Here is a 12395-nt window from a genome sequence, read left to right on the forward strand (position 1 = left end):
ACCTGTGAAGGGTAAAGAAGTTGAAAGCAGCTTGCCTTTCATGTCAGGCCACAAAGAAAGCAGGTTGCAAGAAATGTTTGATGGAGACAAATAATTCCCAAAAGTGTCAGACATCTGTCTATGAATTATTTGTACAGCTTCAAAAGTAGGAAACTCAACAGTACACTTGTTAACAATTGTTGGTGTTTTGGTATGCTAGAGTTAGCTCATCAACCACTCATGTGAAAACTCAAATTATTGGGAAGAAATTAAACAACAAAAATAAATCTTTGAAAGGTCATACCTTAACATTCTTCTCTGGAAATACTATTCAAAGAGCATATGAAACATCTAAAAAACAAAAGAACTCATCTTTCAGGAAGATTTGAAAAAGGACTAAGTTGTCACAGTTGAAAAGATGATTCATTATTCTTGCTTGCACGACCTTGAACATTTATTTTGGAGGGAGGGGATATCTGGGAAAATTGCTGATTGTAGGAGTTATTTAGAGAAGTTACAAAAAGGGACTCTGTTGATTATTTTGTGCTATTTGTGAATGCGAGAGATAAATATATCAGTTCTCTATTAAGAAAGTAACACAAGAAGCCGTTCCATGCCTTGAGAAGAAGGTGTCCTCGTTCTAAGTCTTTGGAAAGTGTAGGTTTCATGAAAGAAATGAATATAAATTATGGTGTCAAACCTTCAGAACTGCAATAACAATTTTTTTCCGATTGATTTTCCTTGGTAATATTACTCATAATGTTTCATCTTTGTGGGAACTTCACACATTTCAAAAATATTTTTTTCTTATTTCAAAAGTAATGTACTCAACCCCCCCAAATTAGGCATACATCCTTTAGTCTTTTAAAATACATAATAAGAGGGGTGCCTGGGTGGCTCAGTCGGTTGGGCGTCAGACTTCGGCTCAGGTCATGGTCTTGTGGTTCATGGGTTTGAGCCCCACATCAGGCACCGTGCTGACAGCTCAGAGCCTGGAGCCTGTTTCAGATTCTGTGTCTCCCTCTCTCTCTGCCCCTCCCCTGTTCACACTCTGTCTCTGTCTCAAAAATAAATAAACATTAAAAGAATTAAAAATAAATAAATAAAATACATAATAAGAATATATTTTTCTTTTTAAAAAAAGAATATATTTTTCTTTGTGTTGTCTGGTTCCACTTTTGATCATACTATTTCATCATTTAATTCCCTCCCCCCCACACACTTAACAATATTCTATGAATATCAAAGGGATTTTGTGATACTACTTCCCCTAGAAACCAAAGACCATGAATTTTTTTATATTGGAAAATGATGATGGTAAGCATACTTCAATCAATTTATAAATATTATAAACAGCATCATTTCTAAATATTATTTTATAGTAAGTAACTAATAAATGATCACCAGTTTAATAGTACCAAGTTCTCTTGGAAACTTAAGAGCTGAAGATCATCCAACTCTAGGCTAGAGAAGCTTTAGAGGCCTGGACCAGAGGGTGTGGATTTGCATTCCTCCATCTGAGACAGAAACCAGCAAGGGCCTTCTTACATGGCATCGAGTAGTGGAGGTATGGGAATTATGGGGAGAGGGAGACACTCCAAAAGGATCTAGCAGAACAAATAGGGGAAATTAGACTTGGGCTCCACATACAAGAGATCATGTCACCTCAATGCAAGCTTGTCAGATTGTTCCCATCCAGAACACCCCAAAACCAAACCACAAGGATGCTGCTAAGTTTGCCACAATGAGGAAGAAGAAGAATCTGGACTATTGTGACTATCATCTGGGATGGCAGAAAGCTGCCCCAGTGCAGAGTGAGCAGTTAAGTGGTTTGGCACTTAAGAAGTTAACTGGTCTAGGAAAGCTTGAGAGCAAGGGCCTAAAACATAGGTTTGGGGCACTCACTCCTCTTTTCTCATACTATACAAATCCAAAGCACGAGAAAATGCCAATAATAGCATAAAAGTTTCTACATTTTCAGGTATCTGTTCTTCAGCTCACTATAAAGAGGTTCTCGGGGCGCCTGGGTGGCGCAGTCGGTTAAGCGTCCGACTTCAGCCAGGTCACGATCTCGCGGTCCGGGAGTTTGAGCCCCGCGTCGGGCTCTGGGCTGACGGCTCAGAGCCTGGAGCCTGTTTCCGATTCTGTGTCTCCCTCTCTCTCTGCCCCTCCCCCATTCATGCTCTGTCTCTCTCTGTCCCCAAAAAAATAAACGTTGAAAAAAAAAATTAAAAAAAAAAAAAGATTCTCACTTCCACCTGTACCCTGAAATCATTCTTGCTGAAGTCACTGTTGATCCTCCTAAGACAAACTCAATGGATGCTTTTTATTTCTCATTTGTTTGGCTTCTCTCAAAGGCTCATTCTATAACCCCTCCCTCATTTTGAAATTCACTTTGTTTTGTATGTTATTATCAATTGTAGGAAACAGAAAACTCTCTAGCCCTTTTGTAAGTATCTGATTATAAAATCACCAAAAGAGGGGAAATGGCAGTGTCCAGCTGTTCTCAGAATACCAACTGACTGACCAGGTGAGGTGCTGCCTCCACCTGTTATCAGGCAGGTGTGGTCAGGGAAGTGCCACTGGAGCTGTGGGGCTCTGGAACAGTCTACTAAAGCTGTGAGGTTAGAACCAGGAAGCTGCCACAATTGTGTCTCATTATCTATGATGCTAGTGACTAGATAATACAGTGCTGCTGTGAGAAAACCCAACTTCTCCATGATCTTGTTTGCAAAAGCAAGAAAATGGTTTCTCCTTATTTCCATCTTCCAAATCCCATATGAATACATCTAATTAATAGGGCTTAGTATGCATCTAGAAATCCACCTGCAAGAGAGTCTGGAAATACAGTTTTTAGTTTTCCAAACCCAGCAGTACAGAATCTGTCATACAAGAGGGAGGGGAAAGGACATGGATCTTACCATGTCCACCACAGTAACATGGTTCTCCTCCTACCTTTCTACCTGCCCCTTAAGTGTTGGTTCACAATAATCTGATGATTGATCTCCCCATACCATATACCCAAATATTCCCCCAGGAATAATTATAATATGAAACAGTTCTCAAATCAAGTGAGTACCTTGGGAGCATTCACAAATGTGCATGGGCCTTTTGACTGATGGCGCAACAGGCATTTAGTTTGTGGGGGCCAGGGATGTATTCTGTAATGGTCCTGAACAACTAAGAATTATCCTGCCCCAAATGCCATTAATGCCTCCTTGAGAAACAAAGATTTCTAGATTCAGGATTTCATGGACCACTAAATATTGTTAAAATTCATCAAAGTATACACTAAAAGTGGATGCATTTTATAAAACTGTAAACAAATCATACTTAAATAAAGTTAATTTTTAAAAAGTTAAATACACCACCTCACACCCAATAGGATGGATACTATTTTATTTTTATTTAAAAAAATTCTTTTAATGTTTATTTACTTTTTGAGAGAGACAGAGACAGAGAGAGAGACAGAGACAGAGGCGTGAGTGGGGGAGGGGCAGAGAGAGGAAGACACAGAATCTGAAGCAGGCTCCAGGCTCCTAGCTGTCCCCACAGAGCCCAGTGTGGGGCTCAAATTCATGGACCACGAGATCATGACCGGAGCTGAAGTGGGATGCTTAACTGACTGAGCCATCAGGCACCCCAGATGGCTACTATTAAAAAAAAAAAAAAACGCAGCAAATGACAAGTATTTTTAAGAATACAGACAACTAGAATCCTTGTGCACCGCAAATGGGAATGTTGCATGGTGCAGCTGCTATTGAAAACAGTATGGTGGTTCCTCAAAAAATTAAAAATGTAGTTATATATGATCCAGCAATTCCACTTCTGGAAACAAATCCGAAAGGACTGAAGGTAGGGTCTCAAAGAGATATTTATACACCCATGTTCATAGCAGCATTATTCACAATAGCTAAAATAGGGAAGCAATCCAAGTGTCCATCAACACATGAATAGATAAATGAAATGTGGTATAATGAGATATTATTCAGTTTTAAAAATGAAGAAAATTCTGACACCTTATACAATGTGGATGGACTTTGAGAACATTATGCTAAGTAAAATTAGCCAGTTACAACAGGACAAATACTGTATGATTCCACTTATGTGAGGTAGCTAGAATAGTCAAATTCATAGGGATAGAAAGTAGAATGGGGGTTGTCAGAGGCTGGGAGAGGAAGGTAAACAGAGCTGTTGTTCACTAGGTACAGAGCTTCAGTTTTACAAAATGAACACGTTCTGGGGATGAATGGTGGTGATGGCTGCATAACACTGTGAATTGTGAACTTAAGCTACTGAACTCTACACTTAAAAATTGCTAAGATGGGGGCGCCTGGGTGGCGCAGTGGGTTAAGCGTCCGACTTCAGCCAGGTCACAATCTCGCGGTCCAGGAGTTCGAGCCCCGCGTCAGGCTCTGGGCTGATGGCTCGGAGCCTGGAGCCTGTTTCCGATTCTGTGTCTCCCTCTGTCTCTGCCCCTCCCCCGTTCAAGCTCTGTCTCTCTCTGTCCCAAAAATAAATAAAGGTTGAAAAAAAAAAAATTAAAAAAAGAGGGTTTATTTCTAAAAAAAAAAAAAAAAATGGCTAAGATGTTAAGGAAAGTTAAACACCAACAAACAACAAAAGTCATTCTATGCTCCTTCCAGTAACTACACAAATAGGCCCATCTGTGTGCAATTGCTTGACTCTTCAGCTCTTTATAACAAATCCAGCATATGTTGGAAAAGGAAAATAACTCTAGAATAATATGAAAACTAAAAGTTACCTTTGCCTCCAATATCAAAATAGTGACTGTTTAACACTTACATCTTTGTCCTGTGTTGCAGATTTCATATGTTTGCACTTTACTTTATAGGCCTTGAATAACTCCATGGCTTCTTTGGAGATGGGGTTGACATCAGGGAATGGCTGAGAGAGAGTATTAAGCTCTTTTCAGATGGGGACATGGTCATAAAAAACCAAGGAGGCAAGATAGCTTCATGTAAAGGCTTTATTTACGGCAAAAATTATACAACTTCAGCATATGTGAAACAAGCATGGTATTTCTATGCTATAACCAAGAGCAACACAGTTTTGATGCCCATCCCTAAAACTAGAGATCTTTTATTAAAGGTTCATACATGTTCTGTAATATGTGTATCATTCCCATAAACACACTCAAAATTTAAAAATCTTCAAAGGTTTGATTAGAATTAGTCAAGCTAGCCCATTATTTGACTACACGATATTAGAGATACTGACATTTTAATGTCTCATCTCTTGACAAAAGTTTTAGCATAAAATTCCTCAATAGAGAGTTAGTGCAAGTGTCAAGTGATTAAGAAACATTCTTCTGAGCCATAGTTTTTGCAATGCTCATCTTCAAGTGTCTTTAGAATGTTACTTATGCTGAAAAATAGTGACTTTAAATCAATTTAATTTTGCTTTAGTTAAAAACAATATATGACCCCCACTCCATTTTAAGAAATCATGATTATATAAATGCAAACAATTCACCAAAATAGGAGACAGAAAATTAATTCACCAAAGCTTAGGAATCATGACCTTAGAAGAAACCAGGTGTTCATTTTTCTCCTAAGTCTACTTTCCCCTTCTAAACTCTCTTCATTCCAGTTACTTCACAGGTAATGTCCAGTAACAGCCCTGGCAGGATTTTTAATTAGCCAAGATTCCAGCATCCTTACTGTAGCAATTACCAGGAAATACTGCAAGAATCTAAAACCAAGGATGCCTGAATGGCTCAGTTGGTTGTGTGTCCAACTTCCACTTAGGACAAGCCCCGTGTAGATCTCTCGGTGAGATGGAGCCCCGCGTCAGGCTCTCTGCTGTCAGCGCAGAGCCCACTTCAGATCCTCTCTCTCTGCCCTTTCCCCACTTGCTGTCACTCCCTCTCAAAATAAACATTAAAAAAAAAAAAAGAGGGGCGCCTGGGTGGCGCAGTCGGTTGGGCGACCGACTTCAGCCAGGTCACGATCTCGCGGTCCGTGAGTTCGAGCCCCGCGTCGGGCTCTGGGCTGATGGCTCAGAGCCTGGAGCCTGTTTCCGATTCTGTGTCTCCCTCTCTCTCTGCCCCTCCCCCGTTCATGCTCTGTCTCTCTCTGTCCCAAAAATAAATAAACGTTAAAAAAAAAAAAATTTAAAAAAAAAAAAAAAAAAAGAAAGAATCTAATATCAGTCAGCATTGCTCTTCCTCTGGTCTGCACTGAGGTGGTGCCATGAAGATGATTAAAGAAACCTCCGGACCTACCTCCTCAGGTAAGCCTTGATGGAAAAACTTGCATTTTACAGGTGCCAGAGATAGCTTTAGGCTTTGGGGATGCCATTTGTAGACCAAGGTTATGGCAAAGCGCCCAGAAATCTCCACTGTAATGAACTCGTTCACCTGAGGGCAACAGAAAGGACTGTCATTTCCTACACAGAATTCTCACGCTCATAATTCAAGTAGAAATCTTAGATGTTTGCATGACACATGGAAAGAAATTTGAGATCTACATTCACGGTTTCAGTCTGGTTCCATTAAAGTCAGGAGTGGCTTTTAGGTTTTTATGCTGCAAATTCGGGCTTCTTAAGGGAAGGAAGAGGAATGGTGAGAGACTGTTAGCAATTAATGTAGTCATGTCTTATAAGGAAAGTCAGATTCACTTTAGACTGAGAAAATTCTGGGTCAATTTGCAGGTACTTCTGAGTTCTAATTCTAGCTCTTGAGACAGTGTCTCTTGTAAAATATAGCTGACAACATCTGACTCCCTTGATGATCAGAAAAGTCATTAATGGCTGTCAAGTGCTTAGAAGGTTTACAAGTCTTCCTATTACTGTGAAACTTATTAAAGCTGGAGAGATTTTATAAATGACAAGGATAGGAAAGTAATGATGACAACTTTTAAAGCTCAAATGAACATCTGCAGATTTGCAGAGCATATTTTTAAAAGGCTTGCTGCAGATAAAGCATCCTAATTAAGTCAACTGTTCCAAGCCTGCAACTTGTTGGGTTACGAGTTACACTCCCTTGCTTCCTGAAGGCTGCCAGCTGAGGTAAGCTGAACTGAAAAGTCTATCCCATTTAGTTATACTGACTTTTTTAGGAGAGGAAACTCTTGACTCCTGAGTATCAGGAAACTTGCACATACAGGTTTGCTGCACAGTTTCTCTACCCACCCTTTACTTCCCTAACCTTTCAGAGCTAAGCACTACTTCTTTAAAAATGGCAATCCAAATAGTATGTGGAGGATACATGGCCACCATGGATGGTTTTGTAAATTGTATAAAACAGAGACCTGGAGGTAACTTCCACACAATAGTGTGTACAGTATAAATACAATGTGAGCCATAAATGTGAGCCACATAAGTAATTTTACATTTTCCAGTAGCCGCATTGAAAAGTAAAATCAGGTGGGGGCGCCTGGGTGGCTCAGTCGGTTGAGTGTCCAACTTTTGATTTTGAGCCTCATGCCGGGCTCTGTGCTGACAGCGCAGAGTCTGCTTGGGATTCTCTCTCCCCCTCTGCCCCTCTCCCCCACTCATGCTCTCTCTCTCTCTAAAATAAAAAAAAAAGTAAAATCTGGTGAAATTAATTTAAATAACATTTTATAACTAAATACATCCAAATAGTAACATTGCAACAATGTAAACAATATAAATAATATAAACATCAATAAGATATTTTATATTTTCATTTTTTGTACTAAATTTTTGAAATCTGGTGTGTATTTTATGCCTACAGTGTCGTTCGAGGGTTCCATAACCACAGGGTAGACATCTAGTGGCTGCCATACAGGGACAGCACAGCTCTTTATAATTGGTACCTCTGGGGCTGACTGTACAGTGCACCTGCACAGCCCTATGCAGTGGCCCTGGACACAAAATATAGCCCGTGATCACACGCACATACACATAAAGTAACTACCTGTGAATCAGTGAAGTCTAGCACAGAGGTTACAGCCTGGCAGCTTACAAGTATTTGGTTTAGTGCTGTCAGAGTTTGAATTAATTGCAAATCTGAAATATCAGGATATTTCATCAAAAAAAATCTGAATTCATGGCTTTAAAAAAAATCATAAAATACAGCAGGCTGAGGCCCACACTCCCATGTGGCAACAGTCTTCTGCCCTGAGTAAAGGCTGTCTCTTTTAGGGGAGACATACTTTCCAGTTCACTGAAGTTCCCATTGGTAGGCTCACTCTTATATTATCTGAATTTCTGATCCTTGATCTGACAGAAATGCACATTAAGCTATTGACAAAGGTAACTGTGCGAAGTGAGACTGAGGAGGAGGAGACTTTTACTCTGAACATTATATATTTTCCTGTTTCTAAAATGTTTTCTATGATAAACAAAATGCTTTTCTAATAATTTTTAAAAATTACTGTTTAAAGTAACTGCTGCTTAGCAAAGACAAGCCCATCAAGAAAGAACCAAGTGAAGTAAAAAACTGAAATAAAGCTTTATCAGATTAATTGGCTAGTGTACACAGCCAAACTGAATAATTCAGTCTTCCCAATCCTCTTTTTCCCTAACAGTATATTTTAAAAACTCAAAGTACATTATTGGTAGGGCATAAGAAATAGACATAAGAATAAAAAATTGTAAAATAATACCCAAATTTCAACTGGATCATCAAGTTTTCCCTTTGAAGGCCACATCCATTCCCTTATAATGTTTCCTTTTTTGCCGATCACCATGCCACCATCCTGATTAAACATCATTGATATTATTAGGCTACAAAAAAGACGGAAATATGACTTATTTAGAAGAAGAAAAATTCATGGACTCATTTGATTTGGCTGAGGCGACAGAAGTCACCAGGTCATATTAAGGACTCCTTCCCATCATATTCTTGGAACACGGTCGCCTTGCCTTTGCTTGAATATTCTTAAAGGGAAGGCTGGTGTCAGAATCTGATGGATTCCCCTTTCTGCGACACACCTCCTCTTGTTTCAGCACCTCCCATCTATACAGTCATATAGATGACTCTGCTGGCCATGATTATTGTATCATGTGGTACCGCTGCCTGGGCTGTGGCTCATTGGATCAGGGGTGGACATTTGCCCAGAAATGTGTTCTAAATGGTTGCAACAATACATACAAAAGGCCATGAGGAAGGTGGTGGGCATAATGCATTCAAGGGACTGAAAGAAAGCCAGTGTAGTTAGAGTCTGGAGTGGCATAGATGAGACTAGAATAATTGGCAGGAAGAGGTCAGACGTGCAGGGCTTCCTACACTGTACCATGAAGGTTATCTTAGGAGCAAAAAGTCATAGAAGGGTTTAATAATAGAGCAAAGAGGTGACAGGATCAAACAGATTGCTAAGGAACCAAAGTAAGTGCTAGCGACCAGTTAAGAGGTCAGAGAGAAGATGGCAGCTTGGACTGGAGCAGGGATGAGAGAGATGGGAGATACATGTGTGTAGATTTATGAAACATACAGATTTGGAAGGATGGGATTTGGGCGATGAAGAACAAGGAGGTGTCAATTTTATCTTCCCTATATTTATGTCTATTAATGCAGTCTAGCATTTTATAGCTTTTCTGGATCAGTAGCATCACACTATGTGTTCATATCTCGATTATCTTTGTATCTTCTCTTTTCTCAGCATAGCACCTGGCACAGAGAAGGGACTTAAACTCAGAACTTCCCTGTGCGGAGTCTGCTTGGGATTCTCTCTCTGTCTCTCTTGCTCTCGCTCTTGCTCTCTCCTCTTTCTGCCCCTCCCCAGCCCCTCTCAAAAATAAATTAACTAAACAACAACAAAAAATCATAACTGCCCTGACAAAATGGATTCAATTTAACAAATACATTTTGGGTAATTATTGGATGCAAGACACTATTTAGGCATGGTTAAACATTGAGGGATGCCCCAGACTGAAGTGCTCTCTTTATTTTCAGTCTTGTGACATTCATTATTTTGAGAGATAATATTTACTGGGAGCCTACAATGTGCCAAGCCGTAAATATCTGCTTTTAGTAGGCAGTGTTACTTAATGGTTACAAACATTGTAGAGCCAGATGGTTAATGATATTGAACCTGGCTCTTCCATTTCCTAATTGTGTGAACTTGGACATATTTCTTAATCTTTCTGTGGCTTAGTTTCCTTGTCTTAAAAATAGCGATAACAATAGCCTCTATGTCACAGAGCTGTTGTAAGGACTAAATGAATTAATTATGTAAAGCACCTTGACAGAGTCAGGCACCTTGTAAGTTCTCTGGAAGTGTTGGCTTTTATTATTATTAAGTCCTCACAATTCCATCTATAAGTATTATGGGTCCCATTTCCCAGATGAGGAAACAGAGGCTGATGGAGGTTGGTTAATAGAATACCTGCAGCCTAATGTAAATTTCAATGGGGGGGGGGGTGGTCACTATCTAATAAAAGAATAAGAATAGTTCACATTATAAAAGGGGTGCTTTTGACTTAATCGAGAAGCCTGCAGTGCTACAGATGGGTAGGAGGAACAAAGCCACCAACCCACTGAAAAAAGCAGAAATAGAACTTTCACACCTTGGACACCTGGAGTGCATTCCTTTCCTGAACAGCCTACCCTTTCACTCCCCTGGGAAGTCCAGCCTTCAGCTCTTCTCACTCCTTGGAGGGGCCCCAGGGAAGACCCTAAAGGCCTACCCAAGCACTACAGTAGGAGCTCTCTTCCCACAGGCTTGGCGTTTCCCTACACACTGGATCGTGGCAACAAGGGTCCCAGCCTACATCCCCTTTCATTCATCTTCCTGCTAGTATGGGCTGCTGAGCTTTCTCACCAAGACACCCCTTTGGTGGGATGACAGGTGCACAAAAGGAGGACTAGTTTAAAAGACTGTTAATGGGGGCACCTGGGTGGCTCAGTCAGTTAAGTGTCGGACTTCAGCTCAAGTCATGATCTCATGATTCATAAGTTCAAGTCCCGCATCAGGCTCTCTGCTGTCAGTGCAGAGCCTGCTTAGGATCCTCTGTTCCCCTCTCTCTCTGCCTCTCCCCCACTCTCTCCCAAAAATAAATAAACTTTAAAAAAAAAAGATCGTTAATGATAAAATAATGAAATCCCTTTGAAGACAGCTTTTTGTTTTGTTTTGTTTTTGCCTTTTCTCTTTCAGAGGCTTCAGTTCTGTATCCTCTTCCAAGGAATGGTTTCTGGTGCCCAGGATGAAATTGAACAGGGGCAGGATTCAGCCATGAGGCTTAGTGTTTTGGGCTTCTGTGAAGTTCCCAAAATATCATCAGCAGATGGTGTTGTATTCTTTTGCTTAGTTACTGTTAGCAAAGAAGACAGGAAGAGGATGAGGAAGCAACCACTCCAGAGCTGCAAGTGGAGGGAAATCACCCCCTGTTTTATGAATATAATTCTCATCTTAGACATTTAATTTTATGTAACAAATAATTGAAGTTGGGGGGGGGGAACCTAGGTGGCTCAGTTGGTTAAGCATCTGACTTTTGATTTTGGCTCAGGTCATGATCTCATGGTTTGTGGATTCAAGTTCAAGACCCGAGTCTAGCTCCATGCTATGAGTGCCGAACTGCTTGGGACTCCCTCTCCCCTTCTCTCTCTCTTTCTCTTAAAAGAGATAAATAAATTTAAAAAATAATCAAGGGGGCAATTTCCCAGTGTACGCCTAACTCTTGAGCAATATTAAAGTTTGATCAGGGTACTAAATATTCTGGCTTATACCCAGAATGTAAAGATTTGGGATGTATTTTCATTTCAATTTTAACTTTGTTGATTTATAATCCTGTAAAATTACCTGTAAATTAGTCCTAAAGGAGATCTCAAAAATCCTTTGGCCCAATTTTTGTATCAACCACTATTATATTTTATGCATAGCTTTTTATTTTATTTTTAAATGTTTATTTATTTTTGAGAGAGAGATAGAGACAGAGCGTGAGCTGGGAGGGGCAGAGAGAGAGACACACACAGAATCCGAAGCAGGGTCCAGGCTCTGAGCTGTCAGCACAGAGCCCAACGTGGGGCTCAGACGAACAGTGAGATCATGACCTGAACCGAAGTTGGATGCTTAATCAACTGAGCCACCCAGGCGTCCCTTTATAGCTTTTATTTTAAATATAATATCATTTAAGTGACAAGGGGAATTTTTTAACTATTTCATAAAATTTTTGCAAACAGTAAACACCACATTTAGGTCCAGTTTTGTTGTAGGTAAAAGGGAAATAATGACATATACTTTAATGATGCAATATAGGACAGCAAATTATATACTAATATTTTGAGTTCTTTCTTTTATATATAACAGCTTTATCAAAATATAATTCACATCATACTAGTCACTATTTAAAATGTACAGTTCAGGGGCACCTGGGTGGTTTATGACTCTTGGTTTTGGCTCAGATCATGATCTCACAGTTCATGGGAGCCTGCTTGGGATTCTCACTCTCCCTCTCTCTGCTCCTCCCCACTCCCCTGCTCACTCTCT

General features: G+C 40.0%; 1 protein-coding gene across 3 annotated transcripts in view; it reads right to left on the reverse strand.

Moving 5' to 3' along the window:
- Positions 1 to 12395, reverse strand: part of LOC125170709 (uncharacterized protein C3orf20 homolog) — a 136340-nt gene that overhangs the window by 54017 nt on the left and 69928 nt on the right. For all 3 annotated transcript variants that reach the window (XM_047867394.1, XM_047867396.1, XM_047867395.1), the window contains 3 exons: positions 8574 to 8694; positions 6227 to 6361; positions 4786 to 4887 (listed from right to left, as the gene is read on the reverse strand). In XM_047867394.1, the coding sequence (XP_047723350.1) occupies positions 4786 to 4887; positions 6227 to 6361; positions 8574 to 8694 (358 nt within the window). The remainder of the gene's footprint in view (positions 1 to 4785; positions 4888 to 6226; positions 6362 to 8573; positions 8695 to 12395) is intronic.

This window comes from Prionailurus viverrinus, chromosome B4 (assembly GCF_022837055.1).
Source record: "Prionailurus viverrinus isolate Anna chromosome B4, UM_Priviv_1.0, whole genome shotgun sequence".
NCBI lineage: Eukaryota > Metazoa > Chordata > Mammalia > Carnivora > Felidae > Prionailurus > Prionailurus viverrinus.